The sequence below is a fragment of the Lepidochelys olivacea genome (genome assembly GCF_965140295.1).
Source record: "Lepidochelys olivacea isolate rLepOli2 genome assembly, chromosome: 7".
Classification (NCBI taxonomy): Eukaryota; Metazoa; Chordata; order Testudines; family Cheloniidae; genus Lepidochelys; species Lepidochelys olivacea.
Genome location: NC_140417.1, coordinates 32,200,778 through 32,228,731, shown reverse-complemented (window position 1 = coordinate 32,228,731; position 27,954 = coordinate 32,200,778). Strand labels below are relative to the sequence as shown.

The 27,954-nt window shown below is 45.2% G+C and overlaps 1 protein-coding gene across 1 annotated transcript; it reads right to left on the bottom strand.

The window, feature by feature from the left end:
• Nucleotides 1-685: 685 nt before the first annotated feature.
• SYVN1 (synoviolin 1) lies at nucleotides 686-27,629 on the bottom strand. The gene is made up of 16 exons (XM_084632890.1): nucleotides 27,570-27,629; nucleotides 18,493-18,641; nucleotides 16,641-16,733; nucleotides 16,031-16,183; nucleotides 15,244-15,292; nucleotides 12,950-13,053; nucleotides 12,228-12,354; nucleotides 10,947-11,046; nucleotides 10,785-10,850; nucleotides 9,982-10,098; nucleotides 9,231-9,406; nucleotides 8,416-8,574; nucleotides 7,569-7,688; nucleotides 7,122-7,308; nucleotides 5,623-5,777; nucleotides 686-5,192 (listed from the first exon to the last, which is right to left on the bottom strand). Exons 2-16 carry the CDS (start codon nucleotides 18,622-18,624, stop codon nucleotides 5,038-5,040), a joined length of 1,893 nt encoding a protein of 630 aa, XP_084489016.1. The 5' UTR covers nucleotides 18,625-18,641; nucleotides 27,570-27,629; the 3' UTR covers nucleotides 686-5,037.
• Nucleotides 27,630-27,954: the final 325 nt, after the last annotated feature.

Sequence of the window (27,954 nt, the reverse complement as noted above, 5' to 3'; positions counted from 1 at the left end):
ACGACCCCGCAATAACTCGACCTAAGGTACGTCAACTCCAGCAACATTATTCACAGAGCTGGAGTTGCTTAGTGTAGGTTGACTTACCGCAGTGATGTAGACATAGCCTAATAGTCTCCCACAGCCATCACCGGAAGTGTTTGTGAGCGGGAGACGAAGGGAGGAGCTTAAGTCTACTTTGCATTTGCAACATTAAGCCTTATAGTACTTGTGGGCAGGGATAGTTAATAGGCAGACTGGGGACCACCAAACACTTTTGAATAGACTCTGAAATCTTATTTACTTATTATTGTTGGGTTTATTATTATTTTCTCTGGAGGCCTTGACTATACCTTTGACCAAGAAATTTGGTCCTTGACAAAAAATAGATTACCCCTGCTCTAGGGCATAGGCTGGGTGGTAACTATTATTGACATTTTATAGAAATGTAAACTGAAGAACAAGGAAGTTACAAAACTTGGTGCTGGCCTCCTCCCTCGTTTCCCTTTCAGTAAGGGCAGAACCATGAAGGAAAATCAGGCATCCTACCATTTTTGTGCCTGCTATCAGTACTAAATCATCTTGCCAAAGGGAGGCAATGGATTAGTAGGGTTGTGTACTTACTATAGGGAGAGCTGGTAGCACCACTTGTAAGCAAGGCTGCCTAACACTTCCCATCCAAAACTATCAAAGCACTACAACACCATCTTTAAAGCAAGTTTTATTTTGCAGTATATACAATTTAAGCTATTAAAAATGTACACAATATTTACAAATTAAATAATAATTACCCAAACCCTCTTCACCTCCAACACATAACTCTGCAACACAAAAACAATGAAAGAGAAGTTAAAGGAAGCCATTGGGATGAATATAGGCCATGAACATTTCCCAATGGTCTCTCATTTATGTATTTTCCTCTTCATTTATGTATGTAAATAAACTCCTGAAGGATGCAAATGTCACGGAATGTGTGGCACAGTTTAGCACATCCTCTGCTAAATAGTCATTTTATTGAAATTGAAAACAAAAAATATGGACACTTCCCTAAACTATTCCCATCTTTAAATTCAAACAATTTAATTTTAAACAGGACATATGGCATATTTTTTAAAAATAAAACTTTCTAACCAATCTCTGGAAGCATGAGACCAAGTTTTCTCCTCTTCCGCACACCCGGCAGTAAATTAAAGATGTTTATGCAGGCTAGCTTGTTATTGCAGAGTTCCTCATATTACCACAGTTATTTCTGGTAAGGAGCCAAACAAGTTATTTTGGGGGCATGGAGGAGGGGAAGGGACCCTCAGCATTACATGGACTTTGGAATCAAAGAGGATATATGAGGAACACATGTCAAATTCTGAGTTGATTGATCTTATCATCCCTTTATAGAATGAAGAAAAGGCCCTTCTGCTCACTGAAAGAAATGAACATGTTCCAAGCATGCTGTCCCCTTTAAAAAAGAAAAAAATGCACTCTCTCACTACTTCATGTTCCATAGCCAGAGAACAGGAGGTTCTCGATCCACATTTACAGATGAGTCTACATTTATGTATAGATTTTACTCATGCTTTTTGTTGTTGTTCTTCCTTAAAACCAAGTTTTTCCTTTCTTAAGGTTTGGATATAAAGAAAGGAAGGAATGCATAGTTATTACACCAAATGCAAGGTTAGCCCACTGTCTTGCTACAAAGTGATATGCAGCCTGGTTGCCTTTTGATACCCTCTCCCCACCAGAACACCAGGATCCTAGCTGTCTGCCAGATATCACCATCCCTTGTCAGTCACTCACTCCCGTCCTCAATGCTCTGTTCTAGGTCTCGGTGGTTGGGACTCCCATCCAAGCCAGTACTGTAATCCCGATGTGCCGCCAAAAAAACCACAGATCTATGTTTTAAAAATATAAATCTTTAACTACTTTTGCCCTTCTCCAGAAGGAACTCAAGTATTAAACGAATTTACAACCCTTAAGTGCTGTCTCTGGATTGTTTCCCTGAGATAGGTGTATGATTAGAAGCCACTTAAAGAGAAGCACTGAAGGGTTATACCAACTGCTGAATTAAAGTAAACTGAATAGCAAACAATGGTTTAGAGAGTCACCACACACAAAATTTTTGTTTTTTTGGGTGGGGAGGGGAGGAATTTTAGGACTCATTCAGTGCTGGTTCTATGATGTAATCTATTGCCCGTTGCAGAGCATCTTCCCGATACCAAAAATGCTTATTTAACCCTTCATTGCCTCTCCTATCTAAATCCAGCCCATGGCTTACTTCCCCATTAAGTTGATATCCCTATAGATACAGGGGTTTTTATACTGTATTATGCTTGCGTTAGGTATGTGAGTTCACATAACGCTATTGGATGGGATTTTCAAATCACTCAAGGACTTTTAGGACCACCAGTCCCACTGAAAGTCAACAGGACTGGTGCTCCTAAGTCACTTAAGTGATCCCCCTGTCATGACTTACACTCAGGAGACATGTCAAACAATTACTCAAGCCAGATTAGTCCTCTCAAATTACATTTTTGAAACACAACGTTTGGGGACTTTAATATCCCTGCCTGTTGTCTTAACCTATTGGTCCTGTTTTTAAAACTATATAGGCTCACACAAAAAGGGATAGAAATACCCTATCGTAGTGGCCAAGATAGCCAAGAACTTTTTCCAGCTGATTGCTAGCAGACTGAACAAACTCACAGTCCATAACCACGACCACGGTTTAACTGCTCGCTTACGTCAATTCAAAAAGTTTTGAGTTTGGTGTTAGTCTTTTAAGGTGCATTGGTGTGCAAGCAAGGATCTGGGGAAAGAACTAGGCTGGACAGATTGCGGAGGAGTTACTAAAAATCTAACATATGTGAAGGTGCTACAAGTAACAAACCCATAAAGTCATATGTTCTTATCATATCAATTAGCCTAATGTCCTTTAATTGACCTACAGAGTCTGGGTAGTAAAACAGACTGGATGAGCAGGGTCTCATTGCTAATGGGAAGTTTCTACTTATTTATTCAAAGTAAAGGTATTTTCCAACAGGAGTCCACCACTAATACTGTCAATCAACAAGAGTCCATTCAACCGTTAATAAGCCCTTCTGAAGTTGTTGGGCCACTGCTATAAAAAAGAAAAAGAGCAGAGGTGACTGTTTTGTGTCTTGAAAGCAGCTCTTAGAGAACCTGACTGTGGTGCCAGGAGCTGTACAAGATCCACAGGGACAATTCACAGAAGATGGCTATGGGACCATGGCTTGCATACAGAACAACATAAACCTGGCCAATAAGCCATTTTCATCCCAAGCATAAAAGCACAGACTTAAGTAGAATCACAAAGGATGAGGCTGGCCCATTCTCTTCCAAGTAAGACTGGAGGTGAAGAGGTATTTCATCTCCCAACTCCTTAGCAACTAAAGTGTCACTATGATGAACAAAGCATGTGAAAACTGCAACATTAGAGAATATCAAAGGCCAGGAGGATCATTGAATAGCCATGGCTACTGAAACTTCTCCAATCCTTCAATGTAGGAAACATGACAAGTGCTTCTCTGGTGGTGGGGCACAGAGAAGGGGGGAATATTAACTACATATGACTAACTTCTAAATTCTTCACTATCTGTGCCATCAGCATAGATTCATTGCTAAACACAGGCAAATCAATACTCTGGTTTCAAAGGTCTAACAGACTCCATTCTACATCCAGAAAGATGTTATTCTTGCTGGGATGAATATTTGAGCAGTGTAAGCCAGGGGATGTCGTTTTAACTCCATGATTATCTCCTTCTAAGATGATCATCCCAATGCCATTTGGATAAAACTCTTTGAGCATCACAGTTTGCGATCAATACTGAAGCCATTTGCACTAAGTTAAATTATAGATTGTGAGAGCCCGCACTGGGCTTCCTCAGATGATGCAGAACGTTGATCTCCACCCACACTAGAGCACTCAGAGAGGAAATAAAGTTAAAAATGGACTTTAAACCAACTCACAACTCTCCCACAGCAACCCATGGGCCTCAAGTATCCCACAGTGTCCACTGCTCCATTCAGTGCTCCTCGCTCAACAAAAATAAATTCAAAAAAAGGTATAAAGCAGAAGCGATGGTTGATATTGTAACTTTACCCCACCACAAACCAATTCAAACTAGCAATGTCTACCAGCAACACCTAGGGTCTGGATCCTGCCATCCTTAGGCTTAACTGTCTTGGGAGTTCTGGCTGAGTATTAGCAGGGGATGACAAGTGTGTTTCATGAACTCCTCTCACCTTGAACTGAGTCACCTACATACATTGCTTCTACATATAAATCTGAGACTAAGCTCACTTACAGGTATCCTTCCAAGGGTAGTTTGTTAAGGAAATACACCTCTTTCCCCCTTTCATGATGGGAGCATGTTTCTTATGGACTTCCTTCAGCTAAACATTAGCATTGTTACGATGAGCCCAGAAGGCATTGCTTGAGGATGGAGGCCAGCCGCCGCATGAATGCCAGAGAGGTAGAAAGAACTGGGTTAAAGCAGGAGAGAACTATTTTGAGAAGTTGCCACCCAACTCCTGTTGGGCAGATGGGGGAAGGAACGGCAACTTTCTAAACAATAGATATGCCCACTGTAGTTAAGTGGCACACCACAGAAGTCCCTGGGGTCTGATCACCTCAGCCCTGTGCATCACGTTTTGTAGGACCACCCTGCTTTTCAGAGAATGCTGCTGGGAAGGCTCTGGAATTAGAACAGTTAGTGCACAGGTGGGTATGACTAAATCTGCACATCAGAGAGAGGACAGCTGCAGACTGGGCGGTGGGGTTTTTTGTTGTTGTTGGTTTTTAAATTAGAAACCATGGCAGATTAAAGAGTCAATTCTGAACCCCAGCATAGCGGCCCTAGCACTCTCATGTCAAGTCAGCACTTGGTGCAGGTTAGAACGTCCTAACAGAGCGATGGCAGAGTCTCATTTCTCTTGTCGTATCCCCAACCACCACCGCACACGCTGCTTTTCAAAAGAAAAAGTCAGTGTCAAACGGTAACCCAGGCAAGACAAGGTACTTAGGAAAGGGGGATTGGAGGGGTGTCAATGGGAAGGGGGAGAGGAGGATTCCAGTTTCTGAAGCCGGCGCCTGCGAAGCTCAGCTGTGTCAGGCTCCCCCGGTAAAGGCTGCTCCTCTTCTTCCTCATGCCCAGCTGGCTCTGTGTATCCCTCCGCACCCACCAATCCAGATGGATCATCTGAGACAGCAAGGGGGGAGGAAATCATCAGAGGTTGACATCCACCAGATTCCTTTGTTTCCCCTCGCGCCAAAGGGACTTAGAACCACTACTTTAGAACAGCCAAATGTGGCCATTAGCACTTAAAGGGACAGCCACGTAGCCAGTCTCATTCAGCAGCAAACCCTCAGCTGGGACACACCAGCATGACAGATGCTGCCTATCTTGGATGCACCTGTACCCTGCACAGTCAGTAGATGTGTTGCACCTAGGATGAACATGGTGCAGCCATGTGCCATCAGCTGCTAAAGCCTCTTGCTACAACTTTTGGCCCCCTCTGCAAGGTTTCTTAGGGAATGGGTTAGGTCTTGTTCCTAGACCATGTGGCTAAACAGCGACACTATGAGGCTTCGCACTACAAGGTCCTACAACAAGGAGGACTTTTGTCTACCTGTTTGACCTGTCGAGTCTGGTTCCACTGCTGGAGAGGTCCCTGGGGAAGAGGTACTGTCGGGTGAATTGAAAGTGGTGGATTCTCTGGTGGGTGTCTCTTGAGAGGAGGTTGAAGTGTTTAGGCTGCTTGGCAGCTGCGTAGGACGGGGTGACCTGTCCAGAGGGGAAGCCAGAAGAGGGTTACAACGTGGAAAGCTATAAACAGACCATGTTTAATTCTTTTTAGTATGCTATCACCCAGAGGGCCCAGATGAGATCAGGGCCCTAACAAAAGAACTTTACAAAAGAACTGTCAGACTGGATCAGATCCTTGGTCTATCTAGTCCAGTATCTTGTCTCCAACAATGGCCAGGACCAAATGCTTCAGAAGCAAGTGTAAGAACCTCACAGTAGGCAGATACAGGCTAATCTGCCCCTCCCACATTGGCTTAAGCAATGAAGTAGGAAGTTCAATGTCCCTTCCAAAAATTTTTGCTGTCATGACAACTCTCAATATTCTCGATATCCATATGCAAGCCCTTTTTGAATCTTGTGTAATAAAAAGAGTGCTCCTGCCCAGAACAGTTTACAATCTAAATGGATGCGAAAGACAAAGGTTTACCATCCTCCTCTTTATTTATAGCAAAGCTAAGGCAAAGAGAGAGAAGTGACCCAACTCACGCAGGATGTCAGTAGCTGAGCCAGGACTTGAACCCTGATCAGACTTGAACCCAATACAGTGTCTTAGCCACAAGAACACACTTCTGGCTTCCAAACTCTGCTTTCCTAGCTCATGTTTCCTTTCACAGGGGTGGTGAACAGAACCTTGGCCTGAGTGCAAGTGCAATTGCATCTTCCAGCACTTCCAGTGCAGGCTTATTCCTGGCCCAAGGATAGGAATAAGGGTGTCTCCACACTTCGGTGCCAATTTGCCCTACGAGCAAGCAGGACTTAAAGTATCTACTCAGTGCTATAAAAAGGAGGTATTGCTAGGAACTGAAACTCTTGAGTTCTCACCCTCACTCTGAGAAGCTATCTATGGCAATAGCTTCTCCACCGCTCTGCTTCAGGCCCCCCATTTTTACCATGCAGCTGGTTACTGACCTATGTCATGTTTTGAGGTTTGTACATAATCCCTAGATCTTACATGGTACTTTTCATCAGCACATCTCAAAGCACTTCACAAAAGGTGGTCAGTATAATGATTTTCATTTTACAGATGGGGAAACTCAAGACCAGTGGCAGAGTTGGGAGTCGATACAGGTCTCCTCAGTCCCAGTCCAGCACTCTATCTCCTAAGCCCCACACATTGGTGGTACAAGCTTTGGGTACCTGTTATCACCAATGAAGACCATGCACTTTTAGCATCGTGAGGACAGGGAGCCAGCAGTTTGGAATCACATGTCATTACAATATGCTATCACTAAGCTAGATGGATTATAGTCAAGTCAGTGGTTGCACCATGTGTCTGACAGAGTAGAAAAGGTCTCACACCCTGCTGCAGTACTGGATAGTTACCCAATGGTTGCCAGAACGGTGAGATACTGGTTTATCTGTAACATGGCTGCATCTAGGAGTGTGTGGATGTTCTGCAGACACTGGAGCCTGGCTTCCAAATGCTGCCGGTCATGTCCTTCCATGGCACGGAGCTCTTCGTCTGTCAACCCAGCAAACCCAGCGGGTGGCACAGGCATAGGAGGGAAGCCTGTTCAGAAGGAAAACAGATGGTCTGTAAGAGAGGACGCAAAGCAAGCTTCCTGACTCCCTCTCCAATGGGCAAGGTTTTAATTACTGGTGAAATCTATCAATTTACTGAAGACGATATGAGCCACCATGCTCCTGGCAAGTTGCTAATTTGGCCCTTAGAGACAAAATTTGGATATTTTCTTTTCCCTCCCCATGCTCCCAGTAGAGGAACATCCTTCCCCCATCCAGCCCTGGATGGAAAAAGCCACCCTAGCTTACCAAATAGAGGTGGCAATGCCATTCCCATCCACGGGGGAGGGAAGGGAAAGCCAGGCACTGTTCCCACAGGGGCAGTGTCCGATCCAGATGCTGAATCACCAACAGGTCTCGAGGTACTCGCTGCAGAGGGTGAAGGGGACAAAGCAGATGATAGCCTGGTTAAACAGTCATGGTACATTTATGCCCATCCACCGCTTTACACATAGCCAATGAGGTTTCAGCATGTCTTCAAACACACAACACCGGGGTATCTTTCTTGGGTCAATGTTAGTTAATCCCACACTATAAAATAACGTCAAAAAGATAAGGGGATATGAAGCCTTTCATCTCTAGGGGTGCCAGATCCAACCTGGCCTGGAGGTGGAGACTAGCTACCTTGGAGGGGGAATGAAAAACAGAGCTTTTTCTCTCTCGTGCACTAGCACAGTTCCAGTACCACGTGTGAGGGACTGGCTGGATCAGGGAATTGGATACAGGGCCTTTCCCCACTTAGGGGCACCAGCTCCAATCCAGCCCCAGACTGGGGAGATTGGCTGGCTCAGGAGGTTAGGGAATGGGATATAGGGTCTTTTCCCCTTTAGGGGACGAGCCACAGATCAATAGCATCAAAGCGGTTTTCATCTTGTGGCAACTCTATGGTCTGTTGGTGAGTCTCTGTCCAAACCACAGAACCCACAACTGGCATAACTGGCCTCCTTGCTGGCAGTCCCAACTTACAGGTTTAGAACAAAATGGGCCGTGGAGGACCAGAAGCAGGTCACAGTTGAAATATGTTGGTGGGGCAGTGAGAGGGAAGCCTGCGCCAGTGATGGCATGAAGAAGAAGGTTAGACTGTGTGGCTTCTCACCTGTTGTCTGAATGCCTGAAGCGGAGGGTGCACTGGAAGCAGCAGAGGGATTCTCTGCATTGTTGGGTGGCTGGACACCAGGCACTGGAGGAAATGGACCTATGGGAGGCCAGAGGGGGAACATCCCAGGAGGAAACGGGGGCAGGATTCCTTGGGGGACTGCGGAGTGAAGGAGAGAAGTGGATGACCCACAGAGAAGAGATGCCAGACAGACACTACATTTCTCCAGCACCTTCCAGCCAAGGGTCTCAAGGCACTTGAGACATTAACAAAGTCTCAGGGGAGGTAGGTCACTGTATTACCCATTTTACAGAAGTACACTTATGGAGAGTGGCAGTCACACAATGGCAGAGCGGAGTCCTGATTCTCAGCACACTCACACCCAGCTCCAGCCACAGGACTATATTCCCTCTCCAGAAGCAGGAACAGAATCCAGGAGTCCTGATTCCCACTCTGTTGCTCCAAGAATTACACAATTCCTCTCCATTACACAATGCTCTTACTTTCCCTCTAATGACAGAGAAGCTAAAGGGCCAAATGTCTTTGGTTATTCCCATACGGCCCAACGTATTGTAATGTGGTTGTGTGTATAACTGAAGGCAGAATTTGGCCCAAACAAGGTACATTCAGTAGTACAACGTAGTAATACACTTCAATTTTTCAGTGCTGGGCAAGTAGTCCCAGTATCAACAGCTGCTGCACCTCAGCCCAAAGGCGGCTGCAGTGATTCCCACCTGGGATGAATGGCATCAGGACAGGATTACTGAGAAACTGCTCAGCCCTGCTGGCTTGGTGTCCAGAGAAGCTGTACTCACAGTTCGGTGGCTGGGGGATCAGTGGAGTATGGTGCGGCGGTGGCTGCTGTTGCTGCTGCTGCGCTTGCTCCTGTTGCTCAGGTGGCGTCTGGGACTGAGTGGGGAGAGAGGCACGGAGGACGTCCATGCGGCAGGTGGGGCAGGTCTGCTGCCGCTGGAACCATGAACGCAGGCAGCTGTGGAGGGGGCAGAGGACACCTGGTTAAGACTGGCTCATTTAAATAGGTTACTTTTTCAGGGCAATAGGATTTACACACAGTCCCGACAATTAGCTGGAGACACCCCTCGCCTGCTATTGTTTCTCACTCTTGCCATGGGTAGGTGGAGAAGAGAAGAGATTTCAGCCTGCGTAGCCCATTCAATCCATGGTTTCTCAACAGAGACAGCCAAAGAGTCCAGTTCGGATTATGTTTGTTACATGGACCTGCTTGCTAGGGATTGAACTTGGAGCCACCAACTCACAGGCCTCCAGACAACAGTGACCAGGCATCACAGTTGAAAAGAGATGGATTGGTCGCAGTGAGCTACAGCTGAGGGGACTGAATTCTTTTACAAATCCTTTTTATTTGTTTGGTTCTTCCCTGGTTCCATGCACCCTACAGCAAGGAGGAAGTTACCATGCCCTGGCTCCTCCATTATACAAGGACAACGCTTGGATTTTCATGCCTTCGGCAGCTAACTCCACACCACAAAGAAAGCCATCTGCAAGCAGCTGCGTGGGCAGACGTATTAGCAGTAAGCCTTTCCTCACCTGGTGTGGAATATGTGGTTGCATGGCAGGCGTTTAGCGCCCATCACCATCTCCTCCCGGCAGATAATACAAACATTATCCATTGCTTGAAGCTCTTCTGGAGTGGCATCAGGGTATCTGGGGAAGCAGTAGAGTTTTAAGAGGCAGTAACATATATATTCTCTGATGATCTACAAGGGCAGTGATGTCAATGATGGAGCAGGGGCTATAAAAGGAGATAATTAAGCAAAGGGAAATTTAGGCTGGATAGCATGGAGATCTATGTGAGACAGTCCACCCAACCCCAAGGGAAGTCGTCTTGCCCAGGGCATTCCAAACTGGATGAGACAGGACTGAGGGGGTTGCGCTAGATTAGCTGTGATTTACTAGGCCTCTAACAAGCTGTACACTGGACTGAGTGTCTTAAACCAGCCTGCTCTAATGTGGATTTCCCGTTTTAATTAAGCTTAAACGGCCAGAGAGATTCATTGTAAACATGGCTGTGTGGTCTTGTGGCCAGAGGACTGGACTGGGAGTCAGGAAATCTGGATCCTACTCCCAGCTCTGCCACTGATGTTGGGCAAGTTCTTTCCCCTCTGTCTCTGTTTCCCACTCCCACCCTTTGTCTATTTCGAATGTAAACTCTTTGGGACAAGCGCCATCTCCCTAGGTGTCTGTGCAGCGCCTGGCCCAATGTGGTCCTCCACACCCCAATCTCAGTCGAGGGAGTGAGGGGTCTGTGCAGTGCCCTGCCCAATGCCTTTAGGCCCTACTGTAACAGATTTCACTCTATAGAAACAATTTCTCTCCAACTGGATACCTACAGAGTGTTCATGTTGCGAATGGCGCGGCGTGACATGATGGCATCAGTCACAGCTCTCTTGAACTGCCTGAAATGACACAAAAGTTGCTGGAGTTACATACACACACACAGGAACAGTATCAGACACTCAGCACGTGCTCAATCGATACCAGAGACATCTTACCTCATTGCCAGGTACATGGGCCGGATAGCAAAGAGAGGGAAAGTGTGCACTTTGATCATGATGGTCATGAAGGCCATGTACAGCAACACTTTAATGAAGCCTGAAGAGGAAGGAGAGATATTAGTGCTCTCTCTCTCTTTCTCATGTGCCTCTACTCGAAGGATCTCATTGCCCTTAAACACTAGCGAACTCCCTCATCAAACCCTGGGAGGCAGGGAAGTGCCTCAATTTTACAGGTGGGGAAAGAGGCACAGAAAGGAAGCAACTTGCTCCCCCATGTCACACAGTGAGTCAATGACCAAGCTAAAAACAGAACCCAGGAGGCTCTAGTAAAGCAGTCGCACTCCCCTCCCAGAGCTGGGAATAGAACTCTGGAGTTTTGGCTCCCAGTTCCTCCCTGCTCTAACCACTGACCAACACTCCCCTCCCAGAGCTGGGGATAAAGCGCAGGGATCCTGACTCCCCATTTTCCTTGCTCTAGCCACCAGACCACAATGCCTGCACAAACCAACCCACTGTGGCCTCCAGAAATCCACCCAACCCACATTTTGATTCCAATCTTACCAAGTCATCAGCATTTTAGGCCTGGTCTACACTACAGAGTTAGATCAACATAAGGCAGCTTACGTCAACCTAACTCCGTAAGTGTCTACTCTAAAATGTAGCTCCCACCAATGTAACTCACCCACTACACTGACTTAACTCCACCTCTGTGAGAGGCATAGCACTTAAGTCAATGTAGTTAAGTCGATGCAGAGTCAATGTAGACACTGCGTTGCTTACATCAACTGTTGCTGCCTTTCAGAAACCGTCCCACAATGCCCCACACTGGAAGTTCAATCGGTGCAAGCACTCCTGGTGAGTACACACACCGCCAACGCAATAAGCGTAGTGTGAGTGTGTAAAACTGATTAAATTACTGTGGTGGCTGTATGTTGACGTAACTTAGGTCAACTTAATTCTGTAGTGTAGATTGCCCTTAGTTTTAATGATACATTAAATCATTTTGGATGGCCACAGGCTTCTCTTACAAACACAGCTCCTACTTAGCTCCATTTCAATCCCACTTTCTTCCCTTCAAATGATCAATGAAGTGGTGAGACCATCTACAAACTACCCCTCCCAACCATGCTCCTATGAAGAGCTCTAGCACAAGGCCCAATATAGCACCACAATTCAGGCTCCCATGACTGTTAGATGTTCATACGGGAGAACACACAAGTCCCCACTGGGCTATGAAAGAAGCTGGCTGTTATCCAGAGCTGGGGAGAGAGAGCGTACCTGTGAAGAGCTCCGTGTACAGCATGTAGACGGCCTTGTTGTCCCATGGATTCTCACTCTGCAGGTCGACTGAATGCAGAATGTACTTTATGAAGATTGTGAGCACCATGGTCATGAGGATGGCATACTGTGGGGGCAGCAAGGAAAGAAGAGGCATATCACAGGATGCTAATCTTTTAAAGGCATTGGAACTCATCTGTACCCTGTGTCAAACTCAGCCCAGGGACCAGGTCACATGGTTGGAAACTGGTGTCTCCGAGCCAGGCCCGCACAGATACAAAAGGCAGCCTGAGTTCAGGGAGAGAAGAAGGGAGTAGGGCGGCTCTCCTTAGCTCCCTGGCAGATGGCCTGGGAGTGCAACCCTACAGGAAGCAGGCTGGAGGAAAGCCTAAGCAGAAGGGAGTAAAGATTCACCTTAAATTAAAGGCAGAGGGCCTGGGGAACCAAACCTGCATGGAGCAGATGGTCTCCATCAAAAATCCCAGGGCAGGGGAAAGGACCCAATTGATATGCTTAACTTCTGTTTTTGGAGAAATAAAACAGAACCACGAAGAAGAGGGACCAAAATCCAGATGCTGCCAAGAGAACTCTGATGCACTGGCAGGTTAGTCCGCCCCACTGGCTTACAATGCATCACAGAGCTCTGATTTGCAGTAAGTAGCATAGCAAGGCAAATATTCCTCCCTCCCTCCTTGCCACACAGGCAGACATTTATTTCATACCTCAAACCCAAAGACCAGCTGGACAGAGGCTCCCCGGGTGAGGATGCTGTGGTAGGCATGGCTGACAAATAGGAAATCCAGGATGCCCAACAAAAGCATCAGAGCTGGACACAGAAAGAAGGGAGGTCAGACACTGGAATTACAATACTGAGCTGTGATTTGGGGTACACATGGGGAAGGGCTGACAGAACTAAAGAAAGGGATGATTTAAGCATAAGACTAGGAGCCAGGACTTCTACAATCTATTCCCAATCCTGGAAATGGAGTGTGATCTAGTAGCCAGAGTATAGGTCTGAGAGCCAGGATTCCTGGGTTAAAACCTTAATTTTCCCACTGACTCACTGTGTGACTGTGGGCAAGTCGCTTCATGTCTCAGTTTCCTCATCTGTAAAGTAGGACTAACACCCTTCTCACAGGGGATTGGGAAGCACTAGGCAAGTGCCACGTGGAAGAAATTGAACCGCTACATCCCATATACAGAACATTTCAAACTCTAAACTGCATGGGATGAAAGCCATGCTGGGGTGTCAGACATTGATATTTATATTCCAGCAGAGCCCCAGTCAAGATCTGGACCACATCACACAGCACAAACACATTTCAATGGGTCCCTTAGGATCCTCTGAAAGCCCCAGCCTCAGTTTCCCATGGCACTTTCTTGCACGAGTCAGTATGTTAACCCCAGTGTGCTGCATAGTTTCATTCTTTCTTCCTGAAGTTTTAGTTAGCTACAGGGTTCTCCTTGATATCCTGTCTTCAACTAGGTTGCTGTGAGCTGTTAAACAGCTGCTCTGCTCCAACCCAGAGTTGAAAAAGCAATCTAATCCATAAAAAGCCTTCTGGAAGACATTACATACTGTTCTGACAAGGTTATCGATTCTGAACAGTCTCACACTCAACTGCACAAATGAGAAGGGGTTTTACATTAGCGTATTTAGCCTGTCACATGCAAATTATCTTCTGAAATTATCTTTCCTGGCCAGCTGTTGCTGCTCGTTGAGTCCTGGAGAGGAAACGTTCAGAGTAGAGAAACTCTTCCCCCTCCCCAGAAGATTTCTGTCAGGTATCAAGCCAAGTCATGCCTTCATTAAACTTCGTTGCTTTAATGATTTCTCCACATCCTACCCTCTGCATGCATAACACTTACTCATAGTCATTTTCATTATTAACAGTGCAGGCAGAGGTTAGCAAGCTTCTCACCCACAGCTTTGCCAGTGCACCTCATTCAGAATGGCAGCCCACCACCCTCACTGCTATTCCAGGGCTGATCTGTTCCCACACCTCTGCCAATACACCTCAATCCTGACTTGCAGCCCCCACATTCCAGTCCCGGATCCTCCCTTACCACTGCCAGTGCCCCACAATTCTGAGCCACTGCATCCCTGCTACTCCAGTCCTGCATTCTCTATGCCTCTCAGTTCTAATCCACAGCACTTCCTGCTAGTCTAGTCCTGGACATTCTCCTGACACTGTTCTGCCACTGCTTCTAAACCCTGACTTGCTGCACTCCCTGTTATACCACTTCTGGACTCCTGACTCTCAGCTCTTTTAATGCCCCTCAATCCCAACCCACAGCTTTCTGCTATTCCAACCCTGAACCCCAAAGCGCTCGGCTGATGCCCCTCAATCCTATCTGCAGTCCCCTTGCTATTCCAGCCCTGGGCTCCACCCAGATACACAACTCTACAAAGGCCACTCAGTCCTGACCTGCAGCCCCACTCCCCACCCTTACTAATCGTGCCCTGGACTCTCCAGTAGAAATAGATCTGCCAATACTCTCAGTCCTGACTAGCTGCATCTCCTGCTATTCAAGTCCTGAGCTCCAAACATAGATTGTTGAGGGTGAATTGTATGTTTGTTTTTGGAAAATGGGAACTAAGCCTGTTACAGAGATCTGCGAATCTCAGAGATAAGAAACCTATTAGGTCCTAACAGAACAGTCTCTAAAGGACCAGAACTAGGCAGAGAAAATGAGATTCCACATATGATCTAAAGAGAATTTGAAGTAACTGCTCTCACACCACAAGGCAGATATGTTAACATGCTGAACCAATCCTGCTCCTACAAGTCTGAAGACTTCCCTTGCAGGTAGATTATCCCATATCTGCCACACTGCAGTGTTTCTTGCACCTTGCTCTGAAACATCTGGTGCCGGGCTCGGTCAGATACAGGAGACTAGACTAGATGCACCTCGGGTCTGATCCAGTATGGCAATTACATTGTAATGGGAGGAGGAGGGGAGAGAAACAAGAACAGGGGAGAACAGGCAAAGGGAATAAAATAAAGGCACTTACAGATTATGCGGAAATGAAAGAGCCAGGAGATGTTTGGACTCCTCTCCATCTGGGAAGAGATGAACAAACTTTTAGGACTCTCCACCCAATTTTCCAAAACTCCATTCTCTGCATTCTGACTGCATGGATATCCAGGAACTGTAAAGAGTTACTGATGTAGGACCAATAGGCCAATCTTATTTTCTATCCATTTTGGTTTCTACACCACAAGCATCATCGTGTCTTGCTGATTCCTTGTCTGCTGGCATCAGTGTCTTGCTGCTCTGCAAAACGCTGAGCACGCTGAGGTACTGAGCTACTTTAGCTCCTATGGAATCAGCGCTTTTACTATTTGTATTACTCTAGAACAGGGGTTCTCACAACAAATTTTTTGGTGGCCTAACTCTTGCTGGTGGCCGTTCTGACAATTTTTCCTAAAGTTACATAAGTAACTTTAGGAAAAACAAATAAATATGCACATATAGATGTCCAAATTATTGTAATTTATTTAAGTGAGATAATCCTGACCAGCCTGGCCCGAAGGACAATTGCAGAAGCACTAATGAGAAAAATGAATGTAGAACAAGCAGAGGACACAAAAGGATCTGCTTCCAATGCTCCCTACACACAGAACACACTGTGCTGTGACAACCAAAGCACAGTGACAATGGTTTTCATCCCTCAAAAGGCCACAGAAGTACCTTAGATAGACAGATCCCTTTTTGTTACCAAGATCACTGAATGACTCCCCAGATAGATTGCAGCCAACCCCAATCCGGCATCCTTTTCAGCAGCATGTCAGACTTACAAAGTCCACCCGGTCCTCAGCGAGCCAGTGGAAGCACTTGAGGAACAGGAGAAGGGTGAAGAGGGCCACAAATCGGGGACTGAAGTCATCTCTGAAGACAGTGAAGGCCAGGCAAGTTTCCGTGACTGCATACCATGACCTCTCAAGTAGGTGCTGAGAGAGAGAGAGAGTTAGCAGCACTGTCCCAGTTCCCCACATACAGCTCATCTTAGCTCTCAGTACTGAAGGGAGGAGGGGAAGGAACGTCTGCTTGTATGTCCCAATTTCTAAGGGAAAGCATTTTCTTTTGAACTCCACCCCCTTCCCTCTGAGGATCTCAGAGCACTTGGGTATCGAACTCTGTACCATGGTTCTGTAAAATGGGGTAACAGCAGTGCCTCACAGGGACGTTGGGAGGATACATACGTTCAAGACAGACGCTCAGACACTCTGGTAATAGGGGTCATGCAAGTACCAATGATAGATATGATTTTATGCTCAGCATCAAAATCTCATTTAACTTAAAATCAATGCAGTTCTCAGAGCAACCCTCTGCTACTGTGTACCTTCGTCACCCAACATAAGATTGTGCTGCAAGTAATCAGTTACAAGGGCCAGAGGCCTCACTCACCTCCATTTCTGCTGCTCGGAGCTGGCCAAAAAACACTTTGCCCATGAATTTGCCCAGGAGGAAAACCAAAACAAAAGCCTGAATGTAGAGAACCTGCAGGGAAGGGAAAGGGAGAGATTGAGCCAAAAGAAACACAGACACACTACAGTTTATGAACCAAACCAGACCAAAAGAAAAGGCTGGTGAGAACAATCCTGCAGCACCGCTTCTAGCCTAGATCAGACCTTCCCATCCTTAAAGTCTATGATTTACAACACCCAAGGGATCTACTTTAACCAGTTATGACTGTCCTCTGTCCACTTCAAGGCACGTAACACACTCGCATCTTATTTCCCATCCCCAAGGAAACATATGGCTAGTTTTCAGTTAACCCCTTCACAACATCCTAAGGCCCTTCAGGGTGTGTGTAATCTGTGTACCCTTGGGCCTGGAATTTATATTTTGAAGGTACTTTGGTTACTGTAGGGAATTGGTGAGATGTACAGATTTCTACCCCACTTGCACCTGCACGTTATGTGTATGTTAAAAAAGCCCAACTGAAAACAGATGAATGAGCCTTTCCAAATTTAGCTAGAATTTTGCAAGCCAGCTGTGGAGTCAGTTACATGCACACATACTTATAAATATTTCCCACACTAAAGCAGTACTTTGTTCCGAGTACTACTGGCTCAGCAACTGCTGTAGCGTGGAAGTGTTTGTTTTGGTCAACATACCCTGAGGGAATAGAAAGCAGAAGTGAACTGAAAAAAGAGCCACTGGATTACATTGATAAAGAGAAATGACTCATTTGAATGCTGTCCAGTGCTCCCTGAAGTAAACTGAGGGCAGGAGGAGAGGGACAGGACTCTGTCCACTCCCTAGCAGATGGATGCCAACCTCACACAGAAGTCACCATCACAGTTTGCACTTATTAGTATCCTTGCTGGAAGACTGAATGGAGTGGTTAAATACACATTAGGCCATGGAGACAGAACTACCTCCAGGCAGGGCTAAAGCCCAGTGGTGGATCAGTATGGAATACTTGCCCTGCAGCTGGCAATGCTGTACCTATCCGTGGGATAAACAGAGTGTGAGAGGCTCCAGAGTGGTCAATCCAGCATCTTTCACTGACATTGCATCTCCTCAGTTAAACAAAAGCACAAGGAAAAAGGAAGCCAATATTTCGACTGACTAGCAAGATTCATTTGGGACCTCAACTCCTGAGCCTTCAACTTAAGAGTCAATCAACCCAAGGATGAAATGAGACAGCCAAAGACTGTGCAGGATTTGGCTCTGCTCTGTATCAAAATAACCCTGGATTTCAGCTCTCTTGAAAATGGTGATGTCCCCCACGCCCTGTGTAAATGTAGAGGTACTACATAACAAATTGTTTCCAGGGATTGGAATACAGCACTGGTTAAAAGGATTGCGTTGACAGGAATTTTCATTACTGCTGCTCCTGTTTTTATACCACATCCCACCAACATACCAGAGCCCTCCCTTTAAGAGGTAAGCTTAAATTCCATGTCACACTCAATTCACACTCCCTCTGCTGACGCTAACAGTAAGGGGGACACAATTAGTGCCAACTGTGCTGGGTTAATTGCAGCTTGGATTCTCAAAGTGGGCAAGACCCCATGAAACTCATTGCACTGATGAGCAGCAAACAGGAATGACTTTCAGTCACTACCAAACTGGGAGCTCAAAAACTAGCTCTCATTACCAGTCCCCCAGAATCAGGTCACTTCCACATGGCTTTGGATGGCCACTGTAGCAGTGCAAGTTAAATACCAATAGTTGACAGGCTGAGCCATTACCAGAGCAATCTGATCTCCACCCCACAACCTGGACAGCCCATGGACTGCATACTTACTGCCATGCTGGGGCTGGATTTGGTCAGATACACCACTGTTGGGTAGAACTGGTGCTTCAGGTAATAGGCGTGAGCCACTACCACCGATGTCAGAGCCAGGCTGGCAGCCATCATGATTGCCGTTCGGAACATCTCCCCAGCCCAACGACCTGGGTGAGAGAAGACAGACATGAGCAAACGGTTTAGAGATACAGAATAAAGCCATAGCTGCCTTCACATCACCTAAGGCAACAGAAGAGCCACCAAATTTGCATTGTAAGGGGTCAGTGGATCATTGCTGTATTTGGTTTGCTGCTTCTTGGCTTAACAGAGTTTTCATTACATTCCCCCTCTCCATCTGCTTTGTTCTTGGCCTCACATACTGTAAGTTCCCACCAGGCCATGGACTTTGTCTTCCGATATTTGTCTGCAAAACGCCTATCAAACACTAGGTGATCACATAGCAAACTTCCTTTAACCTGGATGTAAATAGTTATCAAAGGATATCAAGCACTTTACAAACAAAAGTTATCAAGCACTTTAAAACAAAAGAATCATTCCATGCAGCCACCTCTAGGGGTGGGACAGGGAAGCTCTTAAACAGCCACACAGCACCAATCAGCAATAGTTTATGACTGGATGCAAAGAACAAGTCAACCAAGATGGAATTTTGAGGGGAATTTTAGTTAAGAAGAAAGCAAATATCCAATTTGGAATTGGACCACAATATCATGGGTTTTGGCATCCCATCCTTGTGAAATCAGGGGTATTTTAATGATCACAAGTGAGGGATTGGTGCTTCTACCAACATTGTACCAAATGCATATGCAAACGAGGAGGTATTTTCAGGCAAGACCTCCATCCCTTGAGGTGCGTAATTCAATGCTGAAATATCTGACATGATCTAACTCTAACAGAATTTATGAACTTGATGCAGGAAACCCTGGGTGACATTCTCTGGCCTGTGTTCTGCAGGAGATTGGAACCTAGATAATCAGAATGGCCAATGCTACATAAAAACTGGTGAACAGTAACTGTTTTGAGCCTGTTGCCCTACACAGTCAATGGATATATTAAAACAAACGCCCGCTGAGAATAGACCAAAACTTCAGCGAGGCCATGATCCAAGCAAGGCCTTTCTCTAGCATCAAAAATGCAATTTATTCAGTGGAGATTTTACACTTTGTACAGTTCAGACAAGAAAGTGAATACAGCCATTGTACTGACTATAAACCTAATAATGAAAACAATGTTCCTGGATTGTCAATGTTGTGAACAGAAAAATTAGTGAAAACTTGAGCTTTCTCCAGGCTAGAGAGCTTTTACCCTGCTCCTCCAAGGATTCTCAATTACATTTTATAGGCCAGACTGACCTGATTTAGAGGGGGAAGTGAAGGCAGCTACCAAAAAATAAATTATAACAAATGAATGAAAGGGAAAGTTAACAGTAATGAATATACGTCAGAAGCCAGGAAAAGCAAAAAATTGATAAGGGAACCAAAGAGACACAAGGAGAATCTATGACCAGCAGAATTAAGGACTATAAGGAGTTTTTTTAATACATTAAGAACAAAAAGAACCCTAACAATGTTTTGGTCCATTACTAGATGTAAATGGTAGAATTATCAATAATGCAGAAAAGACAAAGGGTTCAATAAATATTTCTGTTCTGTATTTAGGGAAAACACAGAGGACATAGTTATATCACATAATGACGACACTAACATCCTCCAGAGATACTAGTGGAACAGAAAAAGAGCAGCTACTGAAGTTACACATTTTTAAATCAGCAGGTCCAGGTAACTTGCATACACAAGTTTTTAAAAAGCTGCTAAGGAGGTCACTGGAAAGTTAATGCTGATTTTCAGTAAGTTTTGGAACACTGGGGAAGTTCCAGAAGACTGGACAAAAGCTAATGTTGTGCCAATATTTAAAAAGAGTAAACAGGATGACCCAGATAATTATAGACCTGTCAGTCTGACATAGATCCCAGGCAAGGTAATGGAATGGCTGATACGTGAGTGGGTTAATAAAGAATTAAAGGGTAATATAATTAATGCCAATCAACATTAGTTAATGGAAAATATATCCTGTCACACTAACTTGATATTATTTACTGATGAGATTACAAATTTGATTAATAAATTTCTGTAAGGCATGAGACTTGGTACTGTACTACATTTTAGTTAAAAAATAGAATATAAAATTAACAGGCACACATTAAATGGATTAAAATATGGCTAACTGATAGGTCTCAAAAGGTGATTGTAAATGGGGAATCACCATCATCCAGGTGTATTTCTAGTGTAGTCCCACAGGCATTGGTTCTTGGCCCTATGCTATTAAACATTTTTATCAATGGCTTGGAAGAAAACATGAAATCACCACTGAAAGTTTGCAGTTGACAAAAATTGGGGGAGCAGCAATTAATGAAGAGGATTAAGTGAGGTCACTGATACAGAGCAATCTGGACAATGCATGTTTTAATACAATTAAATGTAAATATTAGGGCTGTAGATTAATCGCAGTTAACTCACAATTAACTCAAAAAAGTATATCGTAATAAAAAATTAATCACGATTAATCGCACTGTTAAACAATAGAATACCAATTGAAATTTATTAAATATTTTTGGATGTTTTTCTACATTTTAAAATACATTGATTTTTATTACAACACAGAACACAAAGTGTACAGTGCTCATTTTATATTTTTTATTACAAATATTTGCACTGTAAAAAATGATAAAAGAAATAGTATTTTTCAATTCACCTCATACAAGTATTGTTGTACAATCTCTTTATTGTGAAAATGTAACTTACAAATGTAGATTTTTTTGTTACATAACTGCACTAAAAAAAAAAAAAAGTAAAATTTTACAGACTACAGTCCACTCGGTCCTACTTCTTGTTCAGCCAATCAATAAGACAAATAAGTTTGTTTACATTTACGGGAAATACTGCTGCCTGCTTCTTATTTATAATGTCACCTGAAAGTGAGAACAGGCTTTCGTTCACATGGCACCTTTGTAGCTGGCGTTGCAAGGTGCCAGATATGCTAAACATTCGTATGCCCCTTCATGTTTCAGCCACCATTCCAGAGGACATGGTTCCAGTCAGAGGATGCTCATTAAAAAAATAATGAATTAAATTTGTGACTGAGCTCCTTGGGGGAAAACTGTATGTCCCTTGCTCTGTTTTACCCGCATTCTGCCATATATTTCATGTTATAGCAGGCTCAGATGATGGCCCAGCACATGTTTGTTTTAAGAACACTTTCACATCAGATTTCACAAAACGCAAGAAGGTACCAATGTGAGAGTTCTAAAAATAGCTATAGCACTCACCGGAGGTTTAAGAATCTGAATTGCCATCCAAAATCTGAGAGGGACGAGGTGTGGAGCATGCCTTCAGAAGTCTTAAAAGAGCAACACTCCAATAAGGAAACTACAGAACCCGAACCACCAAAAAAGAAAATCAACCTTCTGCTGGTGGCATCTGACTCAGATGATGAAAATGAACATGCATCAGTTCGCTCTGCTTTGGATCATTATCGAGCAGAACCCATCACCAGCATGGATGCATGTCCTCTGGAATGGTGATTGAAGCATGAAGGGATATATGAATCTTTAGCACATATGGAACACAAATATCTTGCAATGCCGGCTACAACAGTATGATGTGAATGCCTGTTCTCACTTTCAGGTGACATTGCAAACGAGAAGCGGGCAGCATTATCTCCTGCAAATTGTAACCAAACTTGTTTTGTCTGAGTGACTGGCTGAAGTAGGACTGAATGGATTTGTAGGCTCTAAAGTTTTACATTGTTTTATTTTTGAATGCAGTTATTTTTTGTACATAATTCTATATTTGTAAGTTCAACTTTCATGATAAAGAGATTGCACTAGAGTACTTGTATTAGGTGAATTGAAAAAGACTATTTTTTACAGTACAAATATTTGAAATAAAAAGAATAATATAAAGTGAGCACTGTACACTTTGTATTCTGTGTTGTAATTGAAATCAATATATTTGAAAATGTAGAAAACATCCACAAATATGTAAATAAATGGTATTCTATTATTATTTAACAGTGCGATTAATCAGGCAATAATCGTGATTAATTTTTTAAATCGCTTGACAGCCCTAGTAAATATACACATTCAGGAATAAAAAAATGTAGGCCATACATACAGAATGGGGGACTCTATCCTGGGAAGCAGTGGCTGAAAAAGATTTGAGGATCATGATGGATAATCAGCTAAACGAGAGCTTCCACTATGACACTGTGGCCAACAAGGCTAATGCAATCCTTGGATGCATAAACAGTGGATTACTGAATAAGAGTAGAGAGGTTATTTTACCTCTGTATTTGGCACTGGCGTGACCACTGCTGGAATACTGTGTCCAGTTCTGATGTCCACAGTTCAGGAAGAATGTTGATAAATTGGAGAGGGTTAAGAGTAGAGCCAGCAGAATGGTTAAAGGATTTGAAAACATGCCTTAGATGATAGGCTCAAGGAGCTCAATTTATTTATCTTAACAAAGAGAAGGTTAACGGGTGACTTGATCACAGTCTGTAAGTACCTAGATGGGGAATAAATATTTGAGAATGGGCTCTTCGATCTAGCAAACAAGGTCTAACATGATCCAATGGCTGGAAGTTGAAGCTACACAAATTCAGACTGGAAATAAGGTGCACATTTTTAAAAGTGAAGACATTTAATCCATGGAACAATTTACCAAGGGTTGTGGTGGATTGGCAATTTTTAAATCCAGATGGGATATATTTCTGAAAGATTTGCTCTAGGAATTATTTTGGGGAAGATCTATGGCCTCTGTCATACAGAAGGTCAGTCTAGATCAGTGATTTTCAAACTTTTTTCTGGCGACCCAGTTGAAGAAAATTGTTGATGCCCATGACTCAGCGGAGCTGGGGATGAGGGGTTTGGGGTGTGGGTGGGGCTCAGGGCTGGGGCAGAGGGTTGGGGTGCAGGAGTGAGCGCTGCAAGGTGGGGTCAGGAATGAGGGGTTCAGGGTGTGAGAGGGGGCTCAGGGTTGGGGTGCAGAAGAGGGTCAGGGCTCTGGGCTGGGGGTGCAGGCTCTGGGGTGGGGCCAGGGATAAGGGGCTTGTGGGAGGGGGGGTCTCAGGGCTAGGGCAGGGGATTGGGGCACAGGCTTACCTTGGGCGGCTCCTGGTCAGCGGAGCACCAGGGGTGCTAAGGCAGGCTTTCTGCTGTCCTGGTACCGTGGACCACGTTGCGCCCTGGAAGCAGCCAGCAGCAGCTCTGGCTCCTAGGTGGAGGCATGCAAGTGACTCCATGCGGCTCTCGTCTGCATGCACCACCACCCCAGCTCCCATTGGCCAGTTCCCAGCCAATGGGAGTGCGGAACTGGTGCTCAGGGCAGGGGCAGCGCATGGAGCCCCGTGAGCCCCCTACCTAGGTGCCAGACCTGCTGCTGGCCACTTCTGTGGCACAGCACAGTGTCAAAACAGGTAAGGACTAGCCTGCCTTAGCCGAGCAGCACCGCCGATGGGACTTTTAGCAGCCTGGTCGGCAGTTGCTGCAACCCATTGCCTTACATTCTGCAACCCAATACTGGGTCGCGACCCGCAGTTTGAAAACCGCTGGACTAGAAGATCACAATAGCCCTCTCTGGCCTTGGAATCTATGAATTCTATACAATACACTGTCCATCTAGGGAAGTCCTGTTAATGTTTTTTCTCAAGCTACTATGCAAACCTCTGTGGTAAAATTCCCACTGATATATGCCACATGACAACATTCAATACCCTGATTAATAAATATTAATACCACCTAGCTCTTATAACACTTTTCATCAGTAGATCTCAAAGTGGTTTACAAAGGAGGGGCAATATTATCCCCATTTTATAGATGGGGAAACTGAATTACGGAAGGGTGAAAGTGATTTGCCCACGGTCACCAACAGACCAGTGGTAGAGCCAGGAATAGAACCCAAGTATCCTGAGTCCCAATCTGTTCTATCCACTAGGCCACACTACCTCCCCATATTGATTAGCACCTTGCATCCAAGGTTCACAGTGTTGTAAGAAAGAGCGGACATTATTCCCATCTTACAGATGGGGAAAAAAGCACATGACCCATGGGCACAAAGCAAGTCAGAAGAAGGATGGTTCTGTAGTTTTGAAGCACCAGACTGGGACTCAGGAGATGTGGGTTCTATTCCCAGTTCTGCCATTGACTTGCTGTGTGACCTCAGGCACATCACTATCATTCTGCACCTGAGTCGTAAAACAGGAATAACAATCTTTCCTTTTCTGTCCCGTCATTGTCTTTTTTTAAGTTGCCCTGAAAAGCATACAGTCTAAGTATTCTCTCTTACGCTGTGTATTTAAAGCAACTAGCACAATGGGACCTCGAGGCACTAATGCAATAATAAATAAGAAAATATGCCAGTAGCAGTCAAGGGAAGAGAATTAGGTCTCATGCCTCCCAGAAGTCTCTGCTCTAGTAACTAAAGAGCATTCTCTTCCAGAGCCAGGCATAGAACACAGCAGTGTCTCACAATCCTCCAGCTACCAGATCAGACTGAGAGACACCTGTGCTTTCTGAATGCCTAAATACTCAAGTCCAATTAGCAGCATTCCTATGCTAGAACATTAAAGCATCACATTATAACAAAGCAAAACACTGACACATAAGAGTGAACATAAAGCAGTTCTGTGCGCTAAGGCTGTCATACATTTCACAAATCACAAGTAGGGGGGTGGAATTTTAGTTAGCCATCCAGATTGCTTCTTTGGCCATGTCTTGCCCCTTTTAGGAAGTTATTTATAAAATGAGTTTTTGAGACCACACCTTTCTCTTTGCTTAAGTTTCAACCAGAACTGGTCTGTCCCTTTGTCCCCTAAACCTGTGAATTATAATCTCCATGTTTAGATTAAGATAATTTAAATTCTATAAAACAGATGGCAGAGTTGTCGTTAAAATGTTAGACAACAGTTTATGAGCCTGCACATGACTAGCTACTTAGGTTACTTTAACAGTGGAGTTACATGCACACCCTCCATTTCAAGTAGCTTATAACAGAAATGCTGACAGCCTGTATCCATTCAAGTGACAGGGAGTACCACGTGGAGATTCTTATGCGGATGTCATTTCCATGTCCCACACTAAACACTTTCAGCTTCAGTCAGTCCACCTTGCACTAAAACAATTTAGTTCTTTAAATACTTATGTACTAGAAGTGGATCTTTTATAACACAGAGTTCGCTAATATATTTTACATTTCATTAGTGCCTTTCAGACCAAAGGCTCTGGAAGCACTTCACTGATTATACATTATTAATCCTGTTTATGACAGTAGGGCCTACAGGCCAACCAAGAATGGGGCTCCATTGTGTGGGGAACTGTACAGAATAGTCAATAGACTCTGCCCCAAACAGCTTACAGTCTAAACCACAGGTGGCCAACCTGAGCCTAAGAAGGAGCCAGAATTTACCATTGTACATTGCCAAAGAGCCACAGTAATATGTCAGCAGCCCCCATCAGCTCTCCCCCGCTCCCAGTGCCTCCAGCTCACTGGCAGCCCCATTGATCAGCACCTATGCCCCCCGCACCTCCCAATCAGCTGTTTCGTGGGGTGCAGGAGGCTCTGGGGGGGGGAAGGGGAGGAGCGAGGGCACAGGAGGCTGAGGGGAGGGGATGGGAAGGGGTGGAGTGGGGGCAGAGCCTGTGGCAAAGCCAGAGGTTGAGCAGTGAGCACCCCCCGGAGTCGGTGCCTATCCAAGGAGCTGCATATTAACTTCTGAAGAGCTGCATATGGCTCCAGAGCCACAAGTTGGCCACCCCTGGTCTAAACAGATAAAACAGATGAAGAGGGTGGGAGGGGGAGAGCATATGACAGACAGACCCAGAACATCTTAGAAAGCACAGCCAATTCAGAGATGAAGGAATAAAACTGTAGCTGGCACAGTGTGTTATGAGGGGGTGGGACAGGTGAATCATGATCAAAGACTCTCCAATAAGCCCTCTTTGTTGCAGAAAGTACTGGGAGTGATTAGACGGGATCTATAGTTTCTATCCTGAGCAGATAAGACCTTGTTTGTAGACTGCATGAATCTTATTTATCAGCCTCGAGAGCGTGGTAATGTTATCCCCACTGGGCTTCAATCTCTGGTTCCAGGGAATCTTGACAACCTTTCAAACCTGAGGGTAGAACTGAGCCTTCCCCTTCACGTAAGCAAGATTTATCATATAAAGTGCTTGGGACATACTTCAATCTTGCTAGCAGATAGGAGACAGTCAGCATTCATATTATTTCCCTCACAGCTCCAATCCTTTCTCCTCCCACATCCATTTTTTAAAATACTTGCCTCTCCTTCAAATTATTTCCTCCTGCCAGTTGGGTTTTAAACTTTATTGAAGTTTGAGAGATGGGAAAGTGAAGAAGTTACACAAATTGGAAAGGGGAGAATTGTTAATTCTTTCCTGAGCTGCTTCAGAAGTTCTCTCCCATCATTTTTAATATTGAAAGAAAGGGAGGGTATCAATTTCCTTACGGGTCTCTTCTCCCCCAGTACATATGAGTGACACCAAGACACACAATAATCCCCACCGCTTCCAGCACTTTCAAGGGAGCATAAAAGGACACTCTCCATCCATGTGAGCTCTACTACCCCTCCCAGCATCTTTGCCCCTCTTTTCCCCCAACCAGAACAGCTCAGGCCCCCAACAACTACTTAAATCCCAGTACTCCCCTCCCAGCTTCTCAGATGCCTCCTACTACACAGGCTCTAACTTGCCCACTCCACGCCCCCCTCCCCAAATCCACCTTACTCAAGTGCCCAGAATCGAGCCCCCTTCTCACGTACCACGTACCCAGCCCACCCAGATCCGATCTCCCCTTCTCCAGACCTTCCAGCATCCCCCTCGCTCCCTATGTCCCTCAGGCTTCAGCTCCTTCCCCAAACCTCCTACGTCCCCAGCAACCTCACTTCCCACTGTTCCTTCCCCAGATTTCAGCCCCTCCCCGGGCCCCCTTGCTCCCCAGCTCCCTCATACCCGCTGCACCCCACAATCGGTCCCTCGCCAGGTCTCCCCGGCCCGGACTCACCAAGATCCGAGAGCCCCTCAGGCTGCTGCTCCCACCACCACAACCAGCTGCACCTCCCCCCCACCCTCCGCCGGAAGTCCTGAAGCTAGGAGACACCTCACTTCCGTTTGGGATGTACCATCTGTACACATCGTAGAAACCCCACCCAATTCACCTCTACGGGGACTAGCTCCAGCCACGCACCGGGGTCTCGCCTCAGACCCTCCCTTACTTAGAGCATCGAGCGTTACAATTCGAACCCAACCAGCTCCCCCGTTTCAGGATGCAGCAGAGCTGAATCAAATTCACAATTCCCTGCTGCCCCCCACTATTTCAGACGGTACGGTCCCAGTGTCTACTTGGTATCGTCCGCCTTCCACCGCTAAGGGGTAAAGAGGGTCCCGTG

Excerpts from the sequence above, each read along its gene's own strand:
- SYVN1 (XM_084632890.1), bottom strand. The coding sequence starts at position 18,624 with ATGTTCCGAACGGCAATCATGATGGCTGCCAGCCTGGCTCTGACATCG. Across the intron at positions 10,851-10,946 it reads CCCATGTACCTGGCAATGAG|GCAGTTCAAGAGAGCTGTGA; the intron begins GTAAGATGTCTC and ends GTGTCATTTCAG. Across the intron at positions 8,575-9,230 it reads GATCCCCCAGCCACCGAACT|TCCCCCAAGGAATCCTGCCC; the intron begins GTGAGTACAGCT and ends TTCACTCCGCAG.